Genomic DNA, 27,654 nt, shown 5'->3' with positions numbered 1-27,654 from the left:
GTTATTCCCCGTCCTTGTTCTGGCCTTTCTTCCTTCTCTTTCTGTCCTACTGCCCCAGTGCCTCTTTTTCCACCGCTGTCCTGCTCCCTGGCCCTTGTTTCCTCTCGCCGTCCCTCTGTCCTGCTTCCTGTCCCCAGTTTTTCTGTCTCTCTTTCTCGATCCTGCTGCCTGTCCGGTCGTTTCTTGCTGTACCTGCCTGTGCAGCCGGCTCTCCCTTTTTGCCTTTCTCTCCTTCTCTTCCTGCTTCCCGGCCCGTTCTTGTCTTCCTCTCTGTCTGTCCTCTATCCCCTTGCTGGTTTGTGTTGGGGTTCCAACCCTGACCACCCACCCCCTTCTTCGTCTGACCCTTTCTTTGTTTCTTAGTACGTTTCTTCCTGTTGCCTGTCCTTTTTCTCTCTCTGTCAGTGTGTCCTGCACTGCGTGGGACGGTGGTGGGAGGCTGAAAAAGGGTGGGAAGCTGGGGGGGCGGAGTGGAGGCTGGAAAGAGGTAGGAGGTTGCAGAGGGGTGGGAAGCTGAATTAAGTAGAGGCCAGCAAAAAGGGAGTTCGGAGGCTATCGAGGGGTGGGAGGCGGGGGGGGGGGGGGGCGAGGAGGGGGGAGTAGAGGCCAGGAAAAAAAAGGAGGCCGGAAAGGGGTGGGAGGCTGCAGAGGGGTGGGAGGCCGGGGGCGAGAGTAGAGGCCAGAAAAAAAGGGAGGCCGGAAAGGGGTGGGAGGCTGCAGAGGGGTGGGAGGCTGGGGGCGAGAGTAGAGGCCAGAAAAAAGGGGAGGCCGGGGGGTGCGAGTAGAGGCCAGAAAGGCCCGTTTTTGTGGCTTCTTCCCTGTCTTTATCTCTCTTTCCTGCCTTGTTTACTCCTCTGATTCAAGTTCTCTCTCGATCCGTGTGTTCTGCTTCCCACTCATCATATTCTCTCTTTTTCTCTGTCCTGTTCCTGAGGCTTCTTGTCTAGGAAGGCACGTCTCGTATGAGCTCTAAGACAGCCACATGCATTTTCTCTTAGGTGCAGGAGAGCCAAACGATTGGAGTTGCGGAAGAAGAGGGGAAGAGAGAAGGGGAGAGAAACATCTGAAGTGTCAAAGTCTCCCGGCAGCACCGAGAGTGAGAGCTGCGGTGAGTCGTGGGCCCTCGGGGCCCTGTCACCCCTCTTGTGCATCCTGGGCCCTCCCCGGCTCCCTCTCTTTCCCCCACTGCTACGATTATTTTTTTTTTCTGCTCTTGTGTACCTTCTTTCTCCATCTGTCTCTGACTTGTCCCCATCTTTTAGGTCCTCCCTCTTTCTGCCCTGCAGCCCGTGGCATTTTTTTCCTTCTTCCCCTCTTTCTGTTCAGCTCCCGGTTACTAGTTTTGCTTTCCTCCTACTCTGTAGCCTGTCAGTACTTTTGCTGTCTTTGGTGCTCTCTGTCTGGCTCCTCGTCCCTTGATTCGAGGCCTTCCTTCTCGGCTCCGTAGCACGTCACAGATCTACTGCTTTCTCCATGTCTATTCTATTCTATTTCCTCATCTCTCTTTGTCCAGGTCCCTGCCGCTATTCTTTTTTCCTCTGTCATGCTGCAGGGTTTTTTTTTGCATCTCCTTCCTGCTCCCCGTTCTTCACTTTCGGTCTGTGTCCTGCTCCCTCTTCTTCTTTCTGCTGCCGCTCTTGCTCTCTTGCTGCTGCTTCTTTCTCCGTCTCTGTGGGACTGCCTGTCCCCGTCCTTCTCTCGCCGTCCCTTTCCCTGCTTGGTGCTTTCTCGTTCCACCGCCGCTGTCCAGCCACCTGTCACTTTTCTCCTCTCTTGTAGTGGCCTGCACCCTGCTCCTCATTTTTGGCAGCCTCTGCCGAGCAGCGCGTCGCTCCGGGAGGCGACGGACGGACTGTTCGCCGCTGGATCAACGGGCGCAGCTGCGGGAAGGAGTGCCGAGGTGTCGGAGGGGCAGAGGGAGCGTCGGGGGCCCCGACCCCGGAGCAGAGCGGCTCCCGGGACTGGCTGGGTGCGTGACTGAGTAAAGACCTGCGGTCCCTTTTGCCCTGGCGGCTGCGTTTGTGCTTGGTTTGCACGGGACGAGGGGCTGCGCCAGAGGCCAGGGGAGGAGGGGACGGGCTGTGGGGCTGGGGCGACGGCCCCCTGTTCCTGCCGGGGTCCAGCCGTGGGCCGGGGCCGGGGGAGCCCCAGGTGCGGGCAGCGGGGCTGATGGCGACGGCCCCTCCCTGTGCCGGTGGAGGGCCCGGTGCTGCCGTGGCGCGGGTGGCCGTGGAGGGGCCGGTACGATCGCTGCTGCCACCCGGTGAGCAAAGTTCGGTACTGCGGCTCGGGCGGCGCCAATGCCCGGTGGCGCCGTGTCCAAGGGCTCGCTGCTGCCACCCGGTGAGCAAAGTTCGGTACTGCCGCTCGAGTGGCGCAGGTGCTTTGCGCGCTGGGAGGAGCCGTGCCCTGTGTGTCCGGCGCTGCAATAAGGAACGCCTGCCTGCTTGCTGAAGTGCCCAAAGGGCTTCAGAGAGTCTTTGTGTTTGCCCAATGACGGCATGGTGGGCTCCAGCCGTGGGCCGGGGCCGGAAGAGCCCCAGGTGCGGGCAGCGGGGCTGATGGCGACGGCCCCTCCCTGTGCCGGTAGAGGGCCCGGTGCTGCCGTGCCGGGCCCGATGCGAGCCGAAGGAGGAGCGGAGCCATAGCCGGGTTGCGGCTGCAGCGAGGGAGAAGGTGAGCGCGGGGTATGGGGGGGGGGGTTGGATGGAGCGGCGGGTCCCGGGGAAAAGCCCCCGGGAGGCCGGGGTCCGTGTCGGGGGCAAGGAGCGATGGGGGTGCGGCGCCGTGTCGGAGCCGCGAGTCGGGGTCTGCTCGGAGCCGGAGCCGGCGCTGGGCGCCGCCCCCGCCCCCGCAGGCGCCGCCCCCGCCCCCGCTGGCGCCGCCCCCGCCCCCGCTGGCGCCGCCCCCGCCCCCGCTGGCGCCGCCCCCGCCCCCGCTGGCACCGCCCCCGCCCCCGCTGGCGCCGCCCCCGCCCCCGCTGGCACCGCCCCCGCCCCCGCTGGCGCCGGCTCCGCCCCCGCTGGCGCCGGCTCCGCCCCCGCTGGCGCCGCCCCCGCCCCCGCTGGCGCCGCCCCCGCCCCCGCAGGCACCGCCCCCGCCTCCGCAGGCGCCGCCCCCGGCCCCGCAGGCGCCGCCCCCGCCCCCGCAGGCGCCGCCCCCGCCCCCGCTGGCGCCGCCCCCGCCCCCGCTGGCGCCGCCGCCCCCGCCCCCGCTGGCGCCGCCGCCCCCGCCCCCGCTGGCGCCGCCGCCCCCGCCCCCGCTGGCGCCGCCCCCGCCCCCGCTGGCGCCGCCCCCGCCCCCGCTGGCGCCGGCTCCGCCCCCGCTGGCGCCGGCTCCGCCCCCGCTGGCGCCGGCTCCGCCCCCGCTGGCGCCGCCCCCGGCCCCGCTGGCGCCGCCCCCGGCCCCGCTGGCGCCGCCCCCGCCCCCGCAGGCGCCGCCCCCGCCCCCGCTGGCGCCGCCCACGCCCCTGCAGGCGCCGCCCCCGCTGGGGCCGCCCCCGCTGGCGCCGCCCCCGCCCCCGCTGGCGCCGCCCCCGCCCCCGCTGGCGCCGCCCCCGCCCCCGCTGGCGCCGCCCCCGCTGGCGCCGCCCCCGCCCCCGCTGGCGCCACCGCCCCCGCCCCCGCTGGCGCCGCCCCCGCCCCCGCTGGCGCCGCCCCCGCCCCCGCTGGCGCCGGCTCCGCCCCCGCTGGCGCCGGCTCCGCCCCCGCTGGCGCCGCCCCCGGCCCCGCTGGCGCCGCCCCCGGCCCCGCTGGCGCCGCCCCCGGCCCCGCTGGCGCCGCCCTCGCCCCCGCCGCCCCCTGGCCGCAACGCGGTACTGCAGCCCGGCGTTCGGCTCAGAGTGTGGCCCCTCCGGCGCGCCGTCGGCGCGTGGCGCATGCGCGGTGCGGCGGAGCAGCATGGCGGCGGCCTGGTGTCCGGTGCCGGGGCGGCGGGGGAGCAGAGAGGCCAGCGGTGAGGCGCGGGCTCCCCTCTGGCGGGTGCGGGGGTGCGTGGTGGCTGCTCGAGGGTGGTGGGACGGGAAGCTTGGAGCCGGCCGCTGCGGCAGGCTGCAGGAGGCGAGCCGGGTGCGGGCAGCCCCGGGGCCAGAGGCGGGAGGTGACGGAAGGGAATGGGAGAAGGAGGCGGGCACCCCCCCCCCCCCCCAAGTCGGCAGTGCTCCCCCGGCCCCGCTCGCCCCGCGCAGCCGCCCCCAGCTGCAGCACGTCCCCTGAAGCCTGTGTCCCGGAGCGCCCGGCCTCCCCCAAGGCCCGTGGTGCGGGCTGCCTCGGCCTCCCTGAACGCGGTCGCCGCTGCTTGTTTATGTGTGGCAGGGGCTGCGCTTAGTTCGCGTTTGTCCGTTCGTGCCCTGGGGATGCCGTTGGCTGCGCCCGCTCCGGGCTTTTGTGGGCTGCGTGTGCCGGGCCTCGCTGTGCTGGCGGCGTGGGGGCGAAAAGGGAGAGGCGGAGCGCTGAGTGGCTGCGGACAGGAGGTGGCGCGGCTGAAGCTGGAGAGTCCCGAGAAGGCTGAAGAAGAAGAAGAAATGGAAGGCCACCTGGCTGGCAGCTGCCTGGCGCTGCGGGTGAGGAAGGCTCCGTCTTGGTAGCCCGCAGCAGGCCAGGCCGCCAGCGTGCCCCGCAGGGTCTGTATGTGTCACCAGCAGCAGCATGGTCCGGTTGTGGAGCGCGCGAGCGCGGCTGCGTGCGTAGGGAGCCTTGTCTCGTAAGAGCTGCGAGACATGGACGTTTTGTCTTAGGTGGGGGACAGCCAAGCGACCGGAGTTACGGAAGAGGAATGGAGGAGAGCAGGACAGAGAAGCGTCTGAAGCGGCAGAGTCTCCCGGGAGCGCGGAGAGCGAGAGCTGCGGTGAGTGGCGGGCCCTCGGGGCCCTGTCGCCCCTCTTCTGCGTCCCGAGCTGTCCCCTGGATCCTTCTCTCTCCCACGCTGCTGTGATTTTTTTTTTTTTTTTCTTTTTCCTTTTGTTTTCCTTTCCCTGTACCTCCCGTCTTCTGTCTATGTTTGTGTTCTGCTCCCTCTCCCTCTTTTTCTCCCTTCAGAATTTCTCTAGCCGGCTCCCTGTCTCTATTTCTCTGTCCTGCTGGCTGTCCGGTCGTTTCTTGCTGTACCTCCCTGTCCAGCCGGCTCTCTTTTTGCTCTCCCTTTTTGCCTTTCTCTCCTTCTCTGTCCTGCTTCATGGCCCTTTCTTCTCTTTCTCTCCCTCTCTGTTCTCTAGCCCCTTGCTGGTTTGTTTTGGGGTTTCCCTGCACACACGCCCCCCGCCCCTTTCTTGGTCTCTTTGTCTAGATCTGACCCTTTCTTTGTTTCTCGGTCCCTTTTTTCCTGTTCACTGTCCTTCTTCTCTCTCTGTCTGTGTCCCCTGCGCTCCGTTGCTATCTTTATCTCTCCTTTCTTCTTCATCTCCTCCCCCTGCCCCCGTCTCTCTCTCCCTCTTTCGCGCTCACCGGCCCTACATTTTCGTGCTCCGTCTCTGCAAGGCTCCTCGTCCCTGTATTTCTTGATTTCTCTACCTCTCTGGCGTTTCCTTTCGACCCTTCTTTCTCTCTGAGCTCCTCGGTCTTGTCCCTTGTCTTATTTTCCTCTTCCTAGTGCTCTGCCCTGCTCCCCATCGCTTATTTTCTCTCTCCGTTTCTCTGCCCTGCTCCCCGTCCCTGTCTGTCTTTCTCCGTCCCCCTCTGCTGCTCCACAGCAGTGTTTTTCCTTTCTCCAGCGCTCTGACCTGCTCCCCACCCCCCTCCCCCCTTTTTCTCTCTGTCATTCTTCCTGCTTCCCTGGACCTCTCTCTCTGCAATCTCGAGTCCTACTCCCTGTTTGTATCCCACTGTCCTGGTCCCCATCCCTCTCTTTGCCTCTCTATCCCTTTGTCCCTGTTTTTTCTTTCTCCGTCTCTCTGCCCTGCTGCCTAGTTCTGTCCGGTTCCCTTTCTGTTTGCTGGGTTGTTTTTTTTTTTCTCTCTTCATTCTTCTGCTTTGCTCTGTGTTCCCTCCCTCTCACTCCTGCAGCGTCCTGCTGTGTGTTACCTGTCCTTCTCCCTCTTGATATTTTTGCTCTTGCTCTGTCCCTCTGTCCTGCTGCCTGGAAGTAATTTTTTCTTCTCTGCATTTCTGTTCTTCTGACCATGGCTGTTTTTTCATTCTCCACCTCTCTCTCTCCTGCTCGCCAGCCTTGCCTTTCTCTCCCTGACGTTCTTTCCTCTTCCCAGTCCCTCTGCTTTTGTGTATCCTTGCACTCCACTCCCTCTGTCACGCTGTCTTGCTCCCCATCCCTCCCTTTCCTTTCTACCCTTCCGATGTCTGTGTCCCCCAAGCCCGCTTTGTACGTGTCCCTGTCAACACCCTTCTGTCACTCTTCTTCCCTTGCTGCTCTTGCTCTTTTTCTCTCTCTTCCTCTGTGCTGCGGCCCATCGCTGTTTTTAACTCCTCCATCCCTTTGTCCCGCTCCCTGTCCTTGTCAGTTTTGCCCTGTGCTCCAGGCTTTCCTTGTTTTCTGCATCTCTGTCCTTTTCCCTGTACCCTTTTTCTCTCTGCTCCTCAGTCCTTCTGCCTCGTCTTGTTTTTCTCTTTCTGCCGTCCCTCTCTTTTTGTCTGTGACCCTCTGTGCTCTTCTCCTTCTCCCTCTCAGTTTGCGGTTGTCCTATGTGTCCCCCTCTCTGTCTCTCTCTTCTGCTGTCCTGCTCCCCAGCCCCGTTATTTATTGCTTCACCCCTCGGTCTTGCTCTCAGTCCCTGTTTTCTCTCGTGCTCCGCCTCGCTGCCGTTCTCTCTGTTGCTCTCGTTTGCTGTCTGTCCCAGCGTCCTGCTCCCTGTCGCGCTCTCTGTTTCACAGTCTGGCGTCGTGTCCCTCACCTGTTTTCTCTCTCACTCTGTCCTTCCTCCTGGCTTTTCCTTGTCCCTCTGGCCTCTTACTCGTCGCTACTTTTTTCTTCCTTTCTCTACCTCTCTGCCTCTGCCCTGTCGCTTTCTTCCTCTCTCTCTCTGCAATGTTTCTTTCTCCATCTGTGCCCCCCTCCCTGTCCCTTTTCTCTTGTTCTCTCTGTCCTCCATCCTCCCCATAACTCTTTGTCTGTGTATCTCCATACTGCTGCCTGTCCCTTTGTTTCTCGCTATATGCCCCTGTCCAGCTTGCTGTCCCGTTGTTCTCCTCTGTGCTGAACCGTGGCCTTTTCTATCATCCTGCAGCCCGTCACCGATTTTACTTTCTCCACCTCTTTGGCCTGATCTGTGTGTCTCCTGCCCCCGTCCATCTGGCTTGTTCGCTCTACTTGTGTCTCCCTCCAGTGTTCTTTATTCCTCCGATTCAGTTTCTCTCTTGATCCATCAGTTCTGCTGCCCGCTCGTCGTTCTCTGTCTCTCTCTCTTTCCCTCTGTGCTGTTCCTGCGCGTAGCGCGCGAGCAAGCGAGGCTACGTGCCTGGGGATCCTTGTCTCGTAAGAGCTGCGAGACATGGACGTTTTCTCTTAGGTGGGGGACAGCCAAGCGACTGGAGTTACGGAAGAGGAATGGAGGAGAGCAGGAGAGAGAAGCGTCTGAAGCGGCAGAGTCTCCCGGGAGCGCGGAGAGCGAGAGCCGCGGTGAGTGGCGGGCCCTCGGGGCCCTGTCGCCCCTCTTCTGCGTCCCGGGCCCTCCCCTGGATCCTTCTCTCTCCCACGCTGCTGTGATTTTTTTTTTTTTTTTTTTTCTTTCTTTTTCCTTTTGTTTTCCTTTCCCTGTACCTCCCGTCTTCTGTCTGTGTTTGTGTTCTGCTCCCTCTCCCTCTTTTTCTCCCTTCAGAATTTCTCTAGCCGGCTCCCTGTCTCTATTTCTCTGTCCTGCTGGCTGTCCGGTCGTTTCTTGCTGTACCTCCCTGTCCAGCCGGCTCTCTTTTTGCTCTCCCTTTTTGCCTTTCTCTCCTTCTCTGTCCTGCTTCGTGGCCCTTTCTTCTCTTTCTCTCCCTCTCTGTTCTCTAGCCCCTTGCTGGTTTGTTTTGGGGTTTCCCTGCACACACGCCCCCCGCCCCTTTCTTGGTCTCTTTGTCTAGATCTGACCCTTTCTTTGTTTCTCGGTCCCTTTTTTCCTGTTCACTGTCCTTTTTCTCTCTCTGTCTGTGTCCCCTGCGCTCCGTTGCCATCTTTATCTCTCCTTTCTTCTTCATCTCCTCCCCCTGCCCCCGTCTCTCTCTCCCTCTTTCGCGCTCACCGGCCCTACATTTTCGTGCTCCGTCTCTGCAAGGCTCCTCGTCCCTGTATTTCTTGATTTCTCTACCTCTCTGGCGTTTCCTTTCGACCCTTCTTTCTCTCTGAGCTTCTCGGTCTTGTCCCTTGTCTTATTTTCCTCTTCCTAGTGCTCTGCCCTGCTCCCCATCGCTTATTTTCTCTCTCCGTTTCTCTGCCCTGCTCCCCGTCCCTGTCTGTCTTTCTCCGTCCCCCTCTGCTGCTCCACAGCAGTGTTTTTCCTTTCTCCAGCGCTCTGACCTGCTCCCCACCCCCCTCCCCCCTTTTTCTCTCTGTCATTCTTCCTGCTTCCCTGGACCTCTCTCTCTGCAATCTCGAGTCCTACTCCCTGTTTGTATCCCACTGTCCTGGTCCCCATCCCTCTCTTTGCCTCTCTATCCCTTTGTCCCTGTTTTTTCTTTCTCCGTCTCTCTGCCCTGCTGCCTAGTTCTGTCCGGTTCCCTTTCTGTTTGCTGGGTTGTTTTTTTTTTTCTCTCTTCATTCTTCTGCTTTGCTCTGTGTTCCCTCCCTCTCACTCCTGCAGCGTCCTGCTGTGTGTTACCTGTCCTTCTCCCTCTTGATATTTTTGCTCTTGCTCTGTCCCTCTGTCCTGCTGCCTGGAAGTAATTTTTTCTTCTCTGCATTTCTGTTCTTCTGACCATGGCTGTTTTTTCATTCTCCACCTCTCTCTCTCCTGCTCGCCAGCCTCGCCTTTCTCTCCCTGACGTTCTTTCCTCTTCCCAGTCCCTCTGCTTTTGTGTATCCTTGCACTCCACTCCCTCTGTCACGCTGTCTTGCTCCCCATCCCTCCCTTTCCTTTCTACCCTTCCGATGTCTGTGTCCCCCAAGCCCGCTTTGTACGTGTCCCTGTCAACACCCTTCTGTCACTCTTCTTCCCTTGCTGCTCTTGCTCTTTTTCTCTCTCTTCCTCTGTGCTGCGGCCCATCGCTGTTTTTAACTCCTCCATCCCTTTGTCCCGCTCCCTGTCCTTGTCAGTTTTGCCCTGTGCTCCAGGCTTTCCTTGTTTTCTGCATCTCTGTCCTTTTCCCTGGACCCTTTTTCTCTCTGCTCCTCAGTCCTTCTGCCTCGTCTTGTTTTTCTCTTTCTGCCGTCCCTCTCTTTTTGTCTGTGACCCTCTGTGCTCTTCTCCTTCTCCCTCTCAGTTTGCGGTTGTCCTATGTGTCCCCCTCTCTGTCTCTCTCTTCTGCTGTCCTGCTCCCCAGCCCCGTTATTTATTGCTTCACCCCTCGGTCTTGCTCTCAGTCCCTGTTTTCTCTCGTGCTCCGCCTCGCTGCCGTTCTCTCTGTTGCTCTCGTTTGCTGTCTGTCCCAGCGTCCTGCTCCCTGTCGCGCTCTCTGTTTCACAGTCTGGCGTCGTGTCCCTCACCTGTTTTCTCTCTCACTCTGTCCTTCCTCCTGGCTTTTCCTTGTCCCTCTGGCCTCTTACTCGTCGCTACTTTTTGCTTCCTTTCTCTACCTCTCTGCCTCTGCCCTGTCGCTTTCTTCCTCTCTCTCTCTGCAATGTTTCTTTCTCCATCTGTGCCCCCCTCCCTGTCCCTTTTCTCTTGTTCTCTCTGTCCTCCATCCTCCCCGTAACTCTTTGTCTGTGTATCTCCATACTGCTGCCTGTCCCTTTGTTTCTCGCTATATGCCCCTGTCCAGCTTGCTGTCCCGTTGTTCTCCTCTGTGCTGAACCGTGGCCTTTTCTATCATCCTGCAGCCCGTCACCGATTTTACTTTCTCCACCTCTTTGGCCTGATCTGTGTGTCTCCTGCCCCCGTCCATCTGGCTTGTTCGCTCTACTTGTGTCTCCCTCCAGTGTTCTTTATTCCTCCGATTCAGTTTCTCTCTTGATCCATCAGTTCTGCTGCCCGCTCGTCGTTCTCTGTCTCTCTCTCTTTCCCTCTGTGCTGTTCCTGCGCGTAGCGCGCGAGCAAGCGAGGCTACGTGCCTGGGGATCCTTGTCTCGTAAGAGCTGCGAGACATGGACGTTTTCTCTTAGGTGGGGGACAGCCAAGCGACTGGAGTTACGGAAGAGGAATGGAGGAGAGCAGGAGAGAGAAGCGTCTGAAGCGGCAGAGTCTCCCGGGAGCGCGGAGAGCGAGAGCCGCGGTGAGTGGCGGGCCCTCGGGGCCCTGTCGCCCCTCTTCTGCGTCCCGGGCCCTCCCCTGGATCCTTCTCTCTCCCACGCTGCTGTGATTTTTTTTTTTTTTTTTTTCTTTTTCCTTTTGTTTTCCTTTCCCTGTACCTCCCGTCTTCTGTCTGTGTTTGTGTTCTGCTCCCTCTCCCTCTTTTTCTCCCTTCAGAATTTCTCTAGCCGGCTCCCTGTCTCTCTTTCTCTGTCCTGCTGGCTGTCCGGTCGTTTCTTGCTGTACCTCCCTGTCCAGCCGGCTCTCTTTTTGCTCTCCCTTTTTGCCTTTCTCTCCTTCTCTGTCCTGCTTCGTGGCCCTTTCTTCTCTTTCTCTCCCTCTCTGTTCTCTAGCCCCTTGCTGGTTTGTTTTGGGGTTTCCCTGCACACACGCCCCCCGCCCCTTTCTTGGTCTCTTTGTCTAGATCTGACCCTTTCTTTGTTTCTCGGTCCCTTTTTTCCTGTTCACTGTCCTTTTTCTCTCTCTGTCTGTGTCCCCTGCGCTCCGTTGCCATCTTTATCTCTCCTTTCTTCTTCATCTCCTCCCCCTGCCCCCGTCTCTCTCTCCCTCTTTCGCGCTCACCGGCCCTACATTTTCGTGCTCCGTCTCTGCAAGGCTCCTCGTCCCTGTATTTCTTGATTTCTCTACCTCTCTGGCGTTTCCTTTCGACCCTTCTTTCTCTCTGAGCTCCTCGGTCTTCTCCCTTGTCTTATTTTCCTCTTCCTAGTGCTCTGCCCTGCTCCCCATCGCTTATTTTCTCTCTCCGTTTCTCTGCCCTGCTCCCCGTCCCTGTCTTTCTTTCTCCGTCCCCCTCTGCTGCTCCACAGCAGAGTTTTTCCTTTCTCCGGCTCTCTGACCCGCTCCCCGCCCACCCAGGTTGACCGTCCCAGGTTTTGTTCTGCGTCTCCATCCTGCCGCTGTCCTCATCTATCCTTTTGTGCCCTTCTCTTTCTGTCTCTTTTCATGTGTCCCCGCTGCTTTTTTTCCCATCTCTGTCCAGCTCCCTGTCCCTTTCCTTTTTCCTCTTGCTGTCCTTTTGCCCTGCTTCCTCTTGCTGTTTTTTCTGCCTTTCTCTCTCTGCGCCATTCCCTCTCCCATCCTTTCTTTCTCGATCCCCCTGTGCAGCTTGCTGTCCCTTGTTTCCTTTCTCTCTTCCTCGGTATTTTTTTTCTTTCTCCATACCTCTCTCCCGCTGCCCGTCACGGTCGCATTTCTCCCCCCAACGCTGTCCTGCTCTGTCCCTTTTCTCTCTCTCTGTCGTTTTGTCCCGCTCCCTGTGTTTGTTTTTTAATTCCTCCCTCAGGGTCCCTCAGCCCGGTGCTGTTTTTTCCCTTCTCCGCCTCTGTCTCCTGCTGCCCAGCTGAGGCTTTTCCCCCTCCGTCTCTGTCCTGCTCCCCCGTCTCTTACTTGTGCCTGTCTTTCACTTTGTCCTGCCTCCTTGTCCCCTTTTTCTCTCTCAGTATCACCTTGTCCCGCTCCCTGTCCCTGTCTTTCTCTGACAATCTGTCCCGCTCCTTGTCCTTCTCTTTCCCTTTGCTGTTATTCCCCGTCCTTGTTCTGGCCTTTCTTCCTTCTCTTTCTGTCCTGCTGCCCCAGTGCCTCTTTTTCCACCGCTGTCCTGCTCCCTGGCCCTTGTTTCCTCTCGCCGTCCCTCTGTCCTGCTTCCTGTCCCCAGTTTTTCTGTCTCTCTTTCTCGATCCTGCTGCCTGTCCGGTCGTTTCTTGCTGTACCTGCCTGTGCAGCCGGCTCTCCCTTTTTGCCTTTCTCTCCTTCTCTTCCTGCTTCCCGGCCCGTTCTTGTCTTCCTCTCTGTCTGTCCTCTATCCCCTTGCTGGTTTGTGTTGGGGTTCCAACCCTGACCACCCACCCCCTTCTTCGTCTGACCCTTTCTTTGTTTCTTAGTACGTTTCTTCCTGTTGCCTGTCCTTTTTCTCTCTCTGTCAGTGTGTCCTGCACTGCGTGGGACGGTGGTGGGAGGCTGAAAAAGGGTGGGAAGCTGGGGGGGCGGAGTGGAGGCTGGAAAGAGGTAGGAGGTTGCAGAGGGGTGGGAAGCTGAATTAAGTAGAGGCCAGCAAAAAGGGAGTTCGGAGGCTATCGAGGGGTGGGAGGCGGGGGGGGGGGGGGGGGGCGAGGAGGGGGGAGTAGAGGCCAGGAAAAAAAAGGAGGCCGGAAAGGGGTGGGAGGCTGCAGAGGGGTGGGAGGCCGGGGGCGAGAGTAGAGGCCAGAAAAAAGGGGAGGCCGGGGGGTGCGAGTAGAGGCCAGAAAGGCCCGTTTTTGTGGCTTCTTCCCTGTCTTTATCTCTCTTTCCTGCCTTGTTTACTCCTCTGATTCAAGTTCTCTCTCGATCCGTGTGTTCTGCTTCCCACTCATCATATTCTCTCTTTTTCTCTGTCCTGTTCCTGAGGCTTCTTGTCTAGGAAGCCACGTCTCGTATGAGCTCTAAGACAGCCACATGCATTTTCTCTCAGGTGCAGGAGAGCCAAACGATTGGAGTTGCGGAAGAAGAGGGGAAGAGAGAAGGGGAGAGAAACATCGGAAGTGTCAAAGTCTCCCGGCAGCACCGAGAGTGAGAGCTGCGGTGAGTCGTGGGCCCTCGGGGCCCTGTCACCCCTCTTGTGCATCCTGGGCCCTCCCCGGCTCCCTCTCTTTCCCCCACTGCTACGATTATTTTTTTTTTCTGCTCTTGTGTACCTTCTTTCTCCATCTGTCTCTGACTTGTCCCCATCTTTTAGGTCCTCCCTCTTTCTGCCCTGCAGCCCGTGGCATTTTTTTCCTTCTTCCCCTCTTTCTGTTCAGCTCCCGGTTACTAGTTTTGCTTTCCTCCTACTCTGTAGCCTGTCAGTACTTTTGCTGTCTTTGGTGCTCTCTGTCTGGCTCCTCGTCCCTTGATTCGAGGCCTTCCTTCTCGGCTCCGTAGCACGTCACAGATCTACTGCTTTCTCCATGTCTATTCTATTCTATTTCCTCATCTCTCTTTGTCCAGGTCCCTGCCGCTATTCTTTTTTCCTCTGTCATGCTGCAGGGTTTTTTTTTGCATCTCCTTCCTGCTCCCCGTTCTTCATTTTCGGTCTGTGTCCTGCTCCCTCTTCTTCTTTCTGCTGCCGCTCTTGCTCTCTTGCTGCTGCTTCTTTCTCCATGTCTGTGGGACTGCCTGTCCCCGTCCTTCTCTCGCCGTCCCTTTCCCTGCTTGGTGCTTTCTCGTTCCACCGCCGCTGTCCAGCCACCTGTCACTTTTCTCCTCTCTTGTAGTGGCCTGCACCCTGCTCCTCATTTTTGGCAGCCTCTGCCGAGCAGCGCGTCTCTCCGGGAGGCGACGGACGGACTGTTCGCCGCTGGATCAACGGGCGCAGCTGCGGGAAGGAGTGCCGAGGTGTCGGAGGGGCAGAGGGAGCGTCGGGGGCCCCGAGCCCCGGAGCAGAGCGGCTCCCGGGACTGGCTGGGTGCGTGACTGAGTAAAGACCTGCGGTCCCTTTTGCCCTGGCGGCTGCGTTTGTGCTTGGTTTGCACGGGACGAGGGGCTGCGCCAGAGGCCAGGGGAGGAGGGGACGGGCTGTGGGGCTGGGGCGACGGCCCCCTGTTCCTGCCGGGGTCCAGCCGTGGGCCGGGGCCGGGGGAGCCCCAGGTGCGGGCAGCGGGGCTGATGGCGACGGCCCCTCCCTGTGCCGGTGGAGGGCCCGGTGCTGCCGTGGCGCGGGTGGCCGTGGAGGGGCCGGTGCTGCCGTGGCGCGGGTGGCCGTGGAGGGGCCGTTACGATCGCTGCTGCCACCCGGTGAGCAAAGTTCGGTACTGCGGCTCGGGCGGCGCCAATGCGCGGTGGCGCCGTGTCCAAGAGCTCGCTGCTGCCACCCGGTGAGCAAAGTTCGGTACTGCCGCTCGAGTGGCGCAGGTGCTTTGCGCGCTGGGAGGAGCCGTGCACTGTGTGTCCGGCGCTGCAATAAGGAACGCCTGCCTGCTTGCTGAAGTGCCCAAAGGGCTTCAGAGAGTCTTTGTGTTTGCCCAATGACGGCATCGTGGGCTCCAGCCGTGGGCCGGGGCCGGAAGAGCCCCAGGTGCGGGCAGCGGGGCTGATGGCGACGGCCCCTCCCTGTGCCGGTAGAGGGCCCGGTGCTGCCGTGCCGGGCCCGATGCGAGCCGAAGGAGGAGCGGAGCCATAGCCGGGTTGCGGCTGCAGCGAGGGAGAAGGTGAGCGCGGGGTATGGGGGGGGGGGTTGGATGGAGCGGCGGGTCCCGGGGAAAAGCCCCCGGGAGGGCGGGGTCCGTGTCGAGGGCAAGGAGCGATGGGGGGTGCGGCGCCGTGTCGGAGCCGCGAGTCGGGGTCTGCTCGGAGCCGGAGCCGGCGCTGGGGGCCGCCCCCTCTCCCGCTGGCGCCGCCCCCTCTCCCGCTGGCGCCGCCCCCTCTCCCGCTGGCGCCGCCCCCTCTCCCGCTGGCGCCGCCCCCTCTCCCGCTGGCGCCGCCCCCTCTCCCGCTGGCGCCGCCCCCTCTCCCGCTGGCGCCGCCCCCTCTCCCGCTGGCGCCGCCCCCTCTCCCGCTGGCGCCGCCCCCTCTCCCGCTGGCGCCGCCCCCTCTCCCGCTGGCGCCGCCCCCGCCCCCGCTGGCGCCGCCCCCGCCCCCCGCTGGCGCCGCCCCCGCCCCCGCTGGCGCCGCCCCCGCCCCCGCTGGCGCCGCCCCCGCCCCCGCTGGCGCCGCCCCCGCCCCCGCTGGCGCCGCCCCCGCCCCCGCTGGCGCCGCCCCCGCCCCCGCTGGCGCCGCCCCCGCCCCCGCTGGCGCCGCCCCCGCCCCCGCTGGCGCCGCCCCCGCCCCCGCTGGCGCCGCCCCCGCCCCCGCTGGCGCCGCCCCCGCCCCCGCTGGCGCCGCCCCCGCCCCCCGCTGGCGCCGCCCCCGCTGGCGCCGCCCCCGCCCCCGCTGGCGCCGCCCCCGCCCCCGCTGGCGCCGCCCCCGCCCCCGCTGGCGCCGCCCCCGCCGGCGCCGCCCCCGCCCCCGCTGGCGCCGCCCCCGCCCCCGCTGGCACCGCCCCCGCCCCCGCTGGCGCCGCCCCCGCCCCCGCTGGCGCCGCCCCCGCTGGCGCCGCCCCCGCCCCCGCTGGCGCCGCCCCCGGCCCCGCTGGCGCCGCCCCCTGGCCGCAACGCGGTACTGCAGCCCGGCGTTCGGCTCAGAGTGTGGCCCCTCCGGCGCGCCGTCGGCTCGTGGCGCATGCGCGGTGCGGCGGAGCAGCATGGCGGCGGGCTGGTGTTCGGTGCCGGGGCGGCGGGGGAGCAGAGAGGCCAGCGGTGAGGCGCGGGCTCCCCTCCAGCGGGTGTGGGGGTGCGTGGTGGCTGCTCGAGGGTGGTGGGACGGGAAGCTTGGAGCCGGCCGCTGCGGCAGGCTGCAGGAGGCGAGCCGGGTGCGGGCAGCCCCGGGGCCAGAGGCGGGAGGTGACGGAAGGGAATGGGAGAAGGAGGCGGGCACCCCCCCCCCCCCCCAAGTCGGCAGTGCTCCCCCGGCCCCGCTCGCCCCCGCGCAGCCGCCCCCAGCTGCAGCACGTCCCCTGAAGCCTGTGTCCCGGAGCGCCCGGCCTCCCCCAAGGCCCGTGGTGCGGGCTGCCTCGGCCTCCCTGAACGCGGTCGCCGCTGCTTGTTTATGTGTGGCAGGGGCTGCGCTGAGGACGCGTTTGTCCGTTCGTGCCCTGGGGATGCCGTTGGCTGCGCCCGCTCCGGGCTTGTGTGGGCTGCGTGTGCCGGGCCCCGCTGTGCTGGCGGCGTGGGGGCGAAAAGGGAGAGGCGGAGCGCTGAGTGGCTGCGGACAGGAGGTGGCGCGGCTGAAGCTGGAGAGTCCCGAGAAGGCTGAAGAAGAAGAAGAAATGGAAGGCCAGCTGGCTGGCAGCTGCCTGGCGCTGCGGGTGAGGAAGGCTCCTTCTTGGTAGCCCGCAGCAGGCCAGGCCGCCAGCGTGCCCCGCAGGGTCTGTATGTGTCACCAGCAGCAGCATGGTCCGGTTGTGGAGCGCGCGAGCGCGGCTGCGTGCGTAGGGAGCCTTGTCTCGTAAGAGCTGCGAGACATGGACGTTTTGTCTTAGGTGGGGGACAGCCAAGCGACCGGAGTTACGGAAGAGGAATGGAGGAGAGCAGGACGGAGAAGCGTCTGAAGCGGCAGAGTCTCCCGGGAGCGCGGAGAGCGAGAGCTGCAGTGAGTGGCGGGCCCTCGGGGCCCTGTCGCCCCTCTTCTGCGTCCCGAGCTGTGCCCTGGATCCTTCTCTCTCCCACGCTGCTGTGATTTTTTTTTTTTTTTCTTTTTCCTTTTGTTTTCCTTTCCCTGTACCTCCCGTCTTCTGTCTGTGTGTGTGTTCTGCTCCCTCTCCCTCTTTTTCTCCCTTCAGAATTTCTCTAGCCGGCTCCCTGTCTCTATTTGTCTGTCCTGCTGGCTGTCCGGTCGTTTCTTGCTGTACCTCCCTGTCCAGCCGGCTCTCTTTTTGCTCTCCCTTTTTGCCTTTCTCTCCTTCTCTGTCCTGCTTTGTGGCCCTTTCTTCTCTTTCTCTCCCTCTCTGTTCTCTAGCCCCTTGCTGGTTTGTTTTGGGGTTTCCCTGCACACACGCCCCCCACCCCTTTCTTGGTCTCTTTGTCTAGATCTGACCCTTTCTTTGTTTCTCGGTCCCTTTTTTCCTGTTCACTGTCCTTTTTCTCTCTCTGTCTGTGTCCCCTGCTCTCCGTTGCTATCTTTATCTCTCCTTTCTTCTTCATCTCCTCCCCCTGCCCCCGTCTCTCTCTCCCTCTTTCGCGCTCACCGGCCCTACATTTTCGTGCTCCGTCTCTGCAAGGCTCCTCGTCCCTGTATTTCTTGATTTCTCTACCTCTCTGGCATTTCCTTTCGACCCTTCTTTCTCTCTGAGCTTCTCGGTCTTGTCCCTTGTCTTATTCTCCTCTTCCTAGTGCTCTGCCCTGCTCCCCATCGCTTATTTTCTCTCTCCGTTTCTCTGCCCTGCTCCCCGTCCCTGTCTGTCTTTCTCCGTCCCCCTCTGCTGCTCCACAGCAGTGTTTTTCCTTTCTCCAGCGCTCTGACCTGCTCCCCACCCCCCTCCCCCCTTTTTCTCTCTGTCATTCTTCCTGCTTCCCTGGACCTCTCTCTCTGCAATCTCGAGTCCTACTCCCTGTTTGTATCCCACTGTCCTGGTCCCCATCCCTCTCTTTGCCTCTCTATCCCTTTGTCCCTGTTTTTTCTTTCTCCGTCTCTCTGCCCTGCTGCCTAGTTCTGTCCGGTTCCCTTTCTGTTTGCTGGGTTGTTTTTTTTTTTCTCTCTTCATTCTTCTGCTTTGCTCTGTGTTCCCTCCCTCTCACTCCTGCAGCGTCCTGCTGTGTGTTACCTGTCCTTCTCCCTCTTGATATTTTTGCTCTTGCTCTGTCCCTCTGTCCTGCTGCCTGGAAGTAATTTTTTCTTCTCTGCATTTCTGTTCTTCTGACCATGGCTGTTTTTTCATTCTCCACCTCTCTCTCTCCTGCTCGCCAGCCTCGCCTTTCTCTCCCTGACGTTCTTTCCTCTTCCCAGTCCCTCTGCTTTTGTGTATCCTTGCACTCCACTCCCTCTGTCACGCTGTCTTGCTCCCCATCCCTCCCTTTCCTTTCTACCCTTCCGATGTCTGTGTCCCCCAAGCCCGCTTTGTACGTGTCCCTGTCAACACCCTTCTGTCACTCTTCTTCCCTTGCTGCTCTTGCTCTTTTTCTCTCTCTTCCTCTGTGCTGCGGCCCATCGCTGTTTTTAACTCCTCCATCCCTTTGTCCCGCTCCCTGTCCTTGTCAGTTTTGCCCTGTGCTCCAGGCTTTCCTTGTTTTCTGCATCTCTGTCCTTTTCCCTGGACCCTTTTTCTCTCTGCTCCTCAGTCCTTCTGCCTCGTCTTGTTTTTCTCTTTCTGCCGTCCCTCTCTTTTTGTCTGTGACCCTCTGTGCTCTTCTCCTTCTCCCTCTCAGTTTGCGGTTGTCCTATGTGTCCCCCTCTCTGTCTCTCTCTTCTGCTGTCCTGCTCCCCAGCCCCGTTATTTATTGCTTCACCCCTCGGTCTTGCTCTCAGTCCCTGTTTTCTCTCGTGCTCCGCCTCGCTGCCGTTCTCTCTGTTGCTCTCGTTTGCTGTCTGTCCCAGCGTCCTGCTCCCTGTCGCGCTCTCTGTTTCACAGTCTGGCGTCGTGTCCCTCACCTGTTTTCTCTCTCACTCTGTCCTTCCTCCTGGCTTTTCCTTGTCCCTCTGGCCTCTTACTCGTCGCTACTTTTTTCTTCCTTTCTCTACCTCTCTGCCTCTGCCCTGTCGCTTTCTTCCTCTCTCTCTCTGCAATGTTTCTTTCTCCATCTGTGCCCCCCTCCCTGTCCCTTTTCTCTTGTTCTCTCTGTCCTCCATCCTCCCCATAACTCTTTGTCTGTGTATCTCCATACTGCTGCCTGTCCCTTTGTTTCTCGCTATATGCCCCTGTCCAGCTTGCTGTCCCGTTGTTCTCCTCTGTGCTGAACCGTGGCCTTTTCTATCATCCTGCAGCCCGTCACCGATTTTACTTTCTCCACCTCTTTGGCCTGATCTGTGTGTCTCCTGCCCCCGTCCATCTGGCTTGTTCGCTCTACTTGTGTCTCCCTCCAGTGTTCTTTATTCCTCCGATTCAGTTTCTCTCTTGATCCATCAGTTCTGCTGCCCGCTCGTCGTTCTCTGTCTCTCTCTCTTTCCCTCTGTGCTGTTCCTGCGCGTAGCGCGCGAGCAAGCGAGGCTACGTGCCTGGGGATCCTTGTCTCGTAAGAGCTGCGAGACATGGACGTTTTCTCTTAGGTGGGGGACAGCCAAGCGACTGGAGTTACGGAAGAGGAATGGAGGAGAGCAGGAGAGAGAAGCGTCTGAAGCGGCAGAGTCTCCCGGGAGCGCGGAGAGCGAGAGCCGCGGTGAGTGGCGGGCCCTCGGGGCCCTGTCGCCCCTCTTCTGCGTCCCGGGCCCTCCCCTGGATCCTTCTCTCTCCCACGCTGCTGTGATTTTCTTTTTTTTTTTCTTTTTCCTTTTGTTTTCCTTTCCCTGTACCTCCCGTCTTCTGTCTGTGTTTGTGTTCTGCTCCCTCTCCCTCTTTTTCTCCCTTCAGAATTTCTCTAGCCGGCTCCCTGTCTCTATTTGTCTGTCCTGCTGGCTGTCCGGTCGTTTCTTGCTGTACCTCCCTGTCCAGCCGGCTCTCTTTTTGCTCTCCCTTTTTGCCTTTCTCTCCTTCTCTGTCCTGCTTCATGGCCCTTTCTTCTCTTTCTCTCCCTCTCTGTTCTCTAGCCCCTTGCTGGTTTGTTTTGGGGTTTCCCTGCACACACGCCCCCCGCCCCTTTCTTGGTCTCTTTGTCTAGATCTGACCCTTTCTTTGTTTCTCGGTCCCTTTTTTCCTGTTCACTGTCCTTTTTCTCTCTCTGTCTGTGTCCCCTGCGCTCCGTTGCCATCTTTATCTCTCCTTTCTTCTTCATCTCCTCCCCCTGCCCCCGTCTCTCTCTCCCTCTTTCGCGCTCACCGGCCCTACATTTTCGTGCTCCGTCTCTGCAAGGCTCCTCGTCCCTGTATTTCTTGATTTCTCTACCTCTCTGGCGTTTCCTTTCGACCCTTCTTTCTCTCTGAGCTCCTCGGTCTTGTCCCTTGTCTTATTTTCCTCTTCCTAGTGCTCTGCCCTGCTCCCCATCGCTTATTTTCTCTCTCCGTTTCTCTGCCCTGCTCCCCGTCCCTGTCTGTCTTTCTCCGTCCCCCTCGGCTGCTCCACAGCAGAGTTTTTCCTTTCTCCGGCTCTCTGACCCGCTCCCCGCCCACCCAGGTTGACCGTCCAGGTTTTGTTCTGCGTCTCCATCCTGCCGCTGTCCTCATCTATCCTTTTGTGCCCTTCTCTTTCTGTCTCTTTTCGTGTGTCCCCGCTGCTTTTTTTCCCATCTCTGTCCAGCTCCCTGTCCCTTTCCTTTTTCCTCTTGCTGTCCTTTTGCCCTGCTTCCTCTTGCTGTTTTTTCTGCCTTTCTCTCTCTGCGCCATTCCCTCTCCCATCCTTTCTTTCTCGATCCCCCTGTGCAGCTCGCTGTCCCTTGTTTCCTTTCTCTCTTCCTCGGTATTTTTTTTCTTTCTCCATACCTCTCTCCCGCTGCCCGTCACGGTCGCATTTCTCCCCCCAACGCTGTCCTGCTCTGTCCCTTTTCTCTCTCTCTGTCGTTTTGTCCCGCTCCCTGTGTTTGTTTTTTAATTCCTCCCTCAGGGTCCCTCAGCCCGGTGCTGTTTTTTCCCTTCTCCGCCTCTGTCTCCTGCTGCCCAGCTGAGGCTTTTCCCCCTCCGTCTCTGTCCTGCTCCCCCGTCTCTTACTTGTGCCTGTCTTTCACTTTGTCCTGCCTCCTTGTCCCCTTTTTCTCTCTCAGTATCACCTTGTCCCGCTCCCTGTCCCTGTCTTTCTCTGACAATGTGTCCCGCTCCTTGTCCTTCTCTTTCCCTTTGCTGTTATTCCCCGTCCTTGTTCTGGCCTTTCTTCCTTCTCTTTCTGTCCTGCTGCCCCAGTGCCTCTTTTTCCACCGCTGTCCTGCTCCCTGGCCCTTGTTTCCTCTCGCCGTCCCTCTGTCCTGCTTCCTGTCCCCAGTTTTTCTGTCTCTCTTTCTCGATCCTGCTGCCTGTCCGGTCGTTTCTTGCTGTACCTGCCTGTGCAGCCGGCTCTCCCTTTTTGCCTTTCTCTCCTTCTCTTCCTGCTTCCCGGCCCGTTCTTGTCTTCCTCTCTGTCTGTCCTCTATCCCCTTGCTGGTTTGTGTTGGGGTTCCAACCCTGACCACCCACCCCCTTCTTCGTCTGACCCTTTCTTTGTTTCTTAGTACGTTTCTTCCTGTTGCCTGTCCTTTTTCTCTCTCTGTCAGTGTGTCCTGCACTGCGTGGGACGGTGGTGGGAGGCTGAAAAAGGGTGGGAAGCTGGGGGGGCGGAGTGGAGGCTGGAAAGAGGTAGGAGGTTGCAGAGGGGTGGGAAGCTGAATTAAGTAGAGGCCAGCAAAAAGGGAGTTAGGAGGCTATCGAGGGGTGGGAGGCGGGGGGGGGGGGGGGGGGGGGGGGGGGGGGGGGGGGGGGGGGGGGGTGGGGGCGAGGAGGGGGAGTAGAGGCCAGGAAAAAAAGGAGGCCGGAAAGGGGTGGGAGGCTGCAGAGGGGTGGGAGGCCGGGGGCGAGAGTAGAGGCCAGAAAAAAAAGGAGGCCGGGGGGTGCGAGTAGAGGCCAGAAAGGCCCTTTTTTGTGGCTTCTTCCCTGTCTTTATCTCTCTTTCCTGCCTTGTTTACTCCTCTGATTCAAGTTCTCTCTCGATCCGTGTGTTCTGCTTCCCACTCATCATATTCTCTCTTTTTCTCTGTCCTGTTCCTGAGGCTTCTTGTCTAGGAAGCCACGTCTCGTATGAGCTCTAAGACAGCCACATGCATTTTCTCTCAGGTGCAGGAGAGCCAAACGATTGGAGTTGCGGAAGAAGAGGGGAAGAGAGAAGGGGAGAGAAACATCGGAAGTGTCAAAGTCTCCCGGCAGCACCGAGAGTGAGAGCTGCGGTGAGTCGTGGGCCCTCGGGGCCCTGTCACCCCTCTTGTGCATCCTGGGCCCTCCCCGGCTCCCTCTCTTTCCCCCACTGCTACGATTATTTTTTTTTTCTGCTCTTGTGTACCTTCTTTCTCCATCTGTCTCTGACTTGTCCCCATCTTTTAGGTCCTCCCTCTTTCTGCCCTGCAGCCCGTGGCATTTTTTTCCTTCTTCCCCTCTTTCTGTTCAGCTCCCGGTTACTAGTTTTGCTTTCCTCCTACTCTGTAGCCTGTCAGTACTTTTGCTGTCTTTGGTGCTCTCTGTCTGGCTCCTCGTCCCTTGATTCGAGGCCTTCCTTCTCGGCTCCGTAGCACGTCACAGATCTACTGCTTTCTCCATGTCTATTCTATTCTATTTCCTCATCTCTCTTTGTCCAGGTCCCTGCCGCTATTCTTTTTTCCTCTGTCATGCTGCAGGGTTTTTTTTTGCATCTCCTTCCTGCTCCCCGTTCTTCACTTTCGGTCTGTGTCCTGCTCCCTCTTCTTCTTTCTGCTGCCGCTCTTGCTCTCTTGCTGCTGCTTCTTTCTCCGTCTCTGTGGGACTGCCTGTCCCCGTCCTTCTCTCGCCGTCCCTTTCCCTGCTTGGTGCTTTCTCGTTCCACCGCCGCTGTCCAGCCACCTGTCACTTTTCTCCTCTCTTGTAGTGGCCTGCACCCTGCTCCTCATTTTTGGCAGCCTCTGCCGAGCAGCGCGTCGCTCCGGGAGGCGACGGACGGACTGTTCGCCGCTGGATCAACGGGCGCAGCTGCGGGAAGGAGTGCCGAGGTGTCGGAGGGGCAGAGGGAGCGTCGGGGGCCCCGACCCCGGAGCAGAGCGGCTCCCGGGACTGGCTGGGTGCGTGACTGAGTAAAGACCTGCGGTCCCTTTTGCCCTGGCGGCTGCGTTTGTGCTTGGTTTGCACGGGACGAGGGGCTGCGCCAGAGGCCAGGGGAGGAGGGGACGGGCTGTGGGGCTGGGGCGACGGCCCCCTGTTCCTGCCGGGGTCCAGCCGTGGGCCGGGGCCGGGGGAGCCCCAGGTGCGGGCAGCGGGGCTGATGGCGACGGCCCCTCCCTGTGCCGGTGGAGGGCCCGGTGCTGCCGTGGCGCGGGTGGCCGTGGAGGGGCCGGTACGATCGCTGCTGCCACCCGGTGAGCAAAGTTCGGTACTGCGGCTCGGGCGGCGCCAATGCCCGGTGGCGCCGTGTCCAAGGGCTCGCTGCTGCCACCCGGTGAGCAAAGTTCGGTACTGCGGCTCGGGCGGCGCCAATGCGCGGTGGCGCCGTGTCCAAGAGCTCGCTGCTGCCACCCGGTGAGCAAAGTTCGGTACTGCCGCTCGAGTGGCGCAGGTGCTTTGCGCGCTGGGAGGAGCCGTGCCCTGTGTGTCCGGCGCTGCAATAAGGAACGCCTGCCTGCTTGCTGAAGTGCCCAAAGGGCTTCAGAGAGTCTTTGTGTTTGCCCAATGACGGCATGGTGGGCTCCAGCCGTGGGCCGGGGCCGGAAGAGCCCCAGGTGCGGGCAGCGGGGCTGATGGCGACGGCCCCTCCCTGTGCCGGTAGAGGGCCCGGTGCTGCCGTGCCGGGCCCGATGCGAGCCGAAGGAGGAGCGGAGCCATAGCCGGGTTGCGGCTGCAGCGAGGGAGAAGGTGAGCGCGGGGTATGGGGGGGGGGGTTGGATGGAGCGGCGGGTCCCGGGGAAAAGCCCCCGGGAGGGCGGGGTCCGTGTCGGGGGCAAGGAGCGATGGGGGTGCGGCGCCGTGTCGGAGCCGCGAGTCGGGGTCTGCTCGGAGCCGGAGCCGGCGCTGGGCGCCGCCCCCGCCCCCGCAGGAGCCGCCCCCGCCCCCGCTGGCGCCGCCCCCGCCCCCGCTGGCGCCGCCCCCGCCCCCGCTGGCGCCGCCCCCGCCCCCGCTGGCGCCGCCCCCGCCCCCGCAGGCACCGCCCCCGCCCCCGCTGGCGCCGCCCCCGCCCCCGCTGGCACCGCCCCCGCCCCCGCTGGCGCCGGCTCCGCCCCCGCTGGCGCCGCCCCCGCCCCCGCTGGCGCCGCCCCCGCCCCCGCAGGCACCGCCCCCCGCCTCCGCAGGCGCCGCCCCCCGCCCCCGCAGGCGCCGCCCCCGCCCCCGCAGGCGCCGCCCCCGCCCCCGCTGGCGCCGGCCCCGCCCCCGCTGGCGCCGCCGCCCCCGCCCCCGCTGGCGCCGCCGCCCCCGCCCCCGCTGGCGCCGCCGCCCCCGCCCCCGCTGGCGCCGCCCCCGCCCCCGCTGGCGCCGCCCCCGCCCCCGCTGGCGCCGGCTCCGCCCCCGCTGGCGCCGGCTCCGCCCCCGCTGGCGCCGGCTCCGCCCCCGCTGGCGCCGGCTCCGCCCCCGCTGGCGCCGCCCCCGGCCCCGCTGGCGCCGCCCCCGGCCCCGCTGGCGCCGCCCCCGCCCCCGCAGGCGCCGCCCCCCGCCCCCGCCCCCGCTGGCGCCGCCCACGCCCCTGCAGGCGCCGCCCCCGCTGGGGCCGCCCCCGCTGGCGCCGCCCCCGCCCCCGCTGGCGCCGCCCCCGCCCCCGCTGGCGCCGCCCCCGCCCCCGCTGGCGCCGCCCCCGCTGGCGCCGCCCCCGCCCCCGCTGGCGCCACCGCCCCCGCCCCCGCTGGCGCCGCCCCCGCCCCCGCTGGCGCCGCCCCCGCCCCCGCTGGCGCCGCCCCCGCCCCCGCCGGCTCCGCCCCCGCTGGCGCCGGCTCCGCCCCCGCTGGCGCCGCCCCCGGCCCCGCTGGCGCCGCCCCCGGCCCCGCTGGCGCCGCCCCCGGCCCCGCTGGCGCCGCCCTCGCCCCCGCCGCCCCCTGGCCGCAACGCGGTACTGCAGCCCGGCGTTCGGCTCAGAGTGTGGCCCCTCCGGCGCGCCGTCGGCGCGTGGCGCATGCGCGGTGCGGCGGAGCAGCATGGCGGCGGCCTGGTGTCCGGTGCCGGGGCGGCGGGGGAGCAGAGAGGCCAGCGGTGAGGCGCGGGCTCCCCTCTGGCGGGTGCGGGGGTGCGTGGTGGCTGCTCGAGGGTGGTGGGACGGGAAGCTTGGAGCCGGCCGCTGCGGCAGGCTGCAGGAGGCGAGCCGGGTGCGGGCAGCCCCGGGGCCAGAGGCGGGAGGTGACGGAAGGGAATGGGAGAAGGAGGCGGGCACCCCCCCCCCCCCCAAGTCGGCAGTGCTCCCCCGGCCCCGCTCGCCCCGCGCAGCCGCCCCCAGCTGCAGCACGTCCCCTGAAGCCTGTGTCCCGGAGCGCCCGGCCTCCCCCAAGGCCCGTGGTGCGGGCTGCCTCGGCCTCCCTGAACGCGGTCGCCGCTGCTTGTTTATGTGTGGCAGGGGCTGCGCTGAGTTCGCGTTTGTCCGTTCGTGCCCTGGGGATGCCGTTGGCTGCGCCCGCTCCGGGCTTTTGTGGGCTGCGTGTGCCGGGCCTCGCTGTGCTGGCGGCGTGGGGGCGAAAAGGGAGAGGCGGAGCGCTGAGTGGCTGCGGACAGGAGGTGGCGCGGCTGAAGCTGGAGAGTCCCGAGAAGGCTGAAGAAGAAGAAGAAATGGAAGGCCACCTGGCTGGCAGCTGCCTGGCGCTGCGGGTGAGGAAGGCTCCGTCTTGGTAGCCCGCAGCAGGCCAGGCCGCCAGCGTGCCCCGCAGGGTCTGTATGTGTCACCAGCAGCAGCATGGTCCGGTTGTGGAGCGCGCGAGCGCGGCTGCGTGCGTAGGGAGCCTTGTCTCGTAAGAGCTGCGAGACATGGACGTTTTGTCTTAGGTGGGGGACAGCCAAGCGACCGGAGTTACGGAAGAGGAATGGAGGAGAGCAGGACAGAGAAGCGTCTGAAGCGGCAGAGTCTCCCGGGAGCGCGGAGAGCGAGAGCTGCGGTGAGTGGCGGGCCCTCGGGGCCCTGTCGCCCCTCTTCTGCGTCCCGAGCTGTCCCCTGGATCCTTCTCTCTCCCACGCTGCTGTGATTTTTTTTTTTTTTTTCTTTTTCCTTTTGTTTTCCTTTCCCTGTACCTCCCGTCTTCTGTCTGTGTTTGTGTTCTGCTCCCTCTCCCTCTTTTTCTCCCTTCAGAATTTCTCTAGCCGGCTCCCTGTCTCTATTTCTCTGTCCTGCTGGCTGTCCGGTCGTTTCTTGCTGTACCTCCCTGTCCAGCCGGCTCTCTTTTTGCTCTCCCTTTTTGCCTTTCTCTCCTTCTCTGTCCTGCTTCATGGCCCTTTCTTCTCTTTCTCTCCCTCTCTGTTCTCTAGCCCCTTGCTGGTTTGTTTTGGGGTTTCCCTGCACACACGCCCCCCGCCCCTTTCTTGGTCTCTTTGTCTAGATCTGACCCTTTCTTTGTTTCTCGGTCCCTTTTTTCCTGTTCACTGTCCTTCTTCTCTCTCTGTCTGTGTCCCCTGCGCTCCGTTGCTATCTTTATCTCTCCTTTCTTCTTCATCTCCTCCCCCTGCCCCCGTCTCTCTCTCCCTCTTTCGCGCTCACCGGCCCTACATTTTCGTGCTCCGTCTCTGCAAGGCTCCTCGTCCCTGTATTTCTTGATTTCTCTACCTCTCTGGCGTTTCCTTTCGACCCTTCTTTCTCTCTGAGCTCCTCGGTCTTCTCCCTTGTCTTATTTTCCTCTTCCTAGTGCTCTGCCCTGCTCCCCATCGCTTATTTTCTCTCTCCGTTTCTCTGCCCTGCTCCCCGTCCCTGTCTGTCTTTCTCCGTCCCCCTCTGCTGCTCCACAGCAGTGTTTTTCCTTTCTCCAGCGCTCTGACCTGCTCCCCACCCCCCTCCCCCCTTTTTCTCTCTGTCATTCTTCCTGCTTCCCTGGACCTCTCTCTCTGCAATCTCGAGTCCTACTCCCTGTTTGTATCCCACTGTCCTGGTCCCCATCCCTCTCTTTGCCTCTCTATCCCTTTGTCCCTGTTTTTTCTTTCTCCGTCTCTCTGCCCTGCTGCCTAGTTCTGTCCGGTTCCCTTTCTGTTTGCTGGGTTGTTTTTTTTTTTCTCTCTTCATTCTTCTGCTTTGCTCTGTGTTCCCTCCCTCTCACTCCTGCAGCGTCCTGCTGTGTGTTACCTGTCCTTCTCCCTCTTGATATTTTTGCTCTTGCTCTGTCCCTCTGTCCTGCTGCCTGGAAGTAATTTTTTCTTCTCTGCATTTCTGTTCTTCTGACCATGGCTGTTTTTTCATTCTCCACCTCTCTCTCTCCTGCTCGCCAGCCTCGCCTTTCTCTCCCTGACGTTCTTTCCTCTTCCCAGTCCCTCTGCTTTTGTGTATCCTTGCACTCCACTCCCTCTGTCACGCTGTCTTGCTCCCCATCCCTCCCTTTCCTTTCTACCCTTCCGATGTCTGTGTCCCCCAAGCCCGCTTTGTACGTGTCCCTGTCAACACCCTTCTGTCACTCTTCTTCCCTTGCTGCTCTTGCTCTTTTTCTCTCTCTTCCTCTGTGCTGCGGCCCATCGCTGTTTTTAACTCCTCCATCCCTTTGTCCCGCTCCCTGTCCTTGTCAGTTTTGCCCTGTGCTCCAGGCTTTCCTTGTTTTCTGCATCTCTGTCCTTTTCCCTGTACCCTTTTTCTCTCTGCTCCTCAGTCCTTCTGCCTCGTCTTGTTTTTCTCTTTCTGCCGTCCCTCTCTTTTTGTCTGTGACCCTCTGTGCTCTTCTCCTTCTCCCTCTCAGTTTGCGGTTGTCCTATGTGTCCCCCTCTCTGTCTCTCTCTTCTGCTGTCCTGCTCCCCAGCCCCGTTATTTATTGCTTCACCCCTCGGTCTTGCTCTCAGTCCCTGTTTTCTCTCGTGCTCCGCCTCGCTGCCGTTCTCTCTGTTGCTCTCGTTTGCTGTCTGTCCCAGCGTCCTGCTCCCTGTCGCGCTCTCTGTTTCACAGTCTG

General features: G+C 62.0%; 1 protein-coding gene across 1 annotated transcript; it reads left to right on the top strand.

Moving 5' to 3' along the window:
- The first annotated feature begins 3,831 nt into the window (after positions 1 to 3,831).
- LOC142359843 (uncharacterized) lies at positions 3,832 to 22,572 on the top strand. Its single transcript, XM_075412233.1, has 8 exons — positions 3,832 to 3,954; positions 4,736 to 4,845; positions 12,780 to 12,889; positions 13,561 to 13,751; positions 16,362 to 16,471; positions 19,082 to 19,191; positions 21,704 to 21,813; positions 22,485 to 22,572. Exons 1-7 carry the CDS (start codon positions 3,878 to 3,880, stop codon positions 21,803 to 21,805), a joined length of 810 nt encoding a protein of 269 aa, XP_075268348.1. The 5' UTR covers positions 3,832 to 3,877; the 3' UTR covers positions 21,806 to 21,813; positions 22,485 to 22,572.
- Positions 22,573 to 27,654: the final 5,082 nt, after the last annotated feature.

The sequence above is a fragment of the Opisthocomus hoazin genome, unplaced genomic scaffold, assembly GCF_030867145.1.
Source record: "Opisthocomus hoazin isolate bOpiHoa1 unplaced genomic scaffold, bOpiHoa1.hap1 HAP1_SCAFFOLD_241, whole genome shotgun sequence".
NCBI lineage: Eukaryota > Metazoa > Chordata > Aves > Opisthocomiformes > Opisthocomidae > Opisthocomus > Opisthocomus hoazin.
The sequence above is the reverse complement of the archived record's forward strand: the minus strand, read 5'-3'. Positions and strand labels throughout refer to the sequence as shown.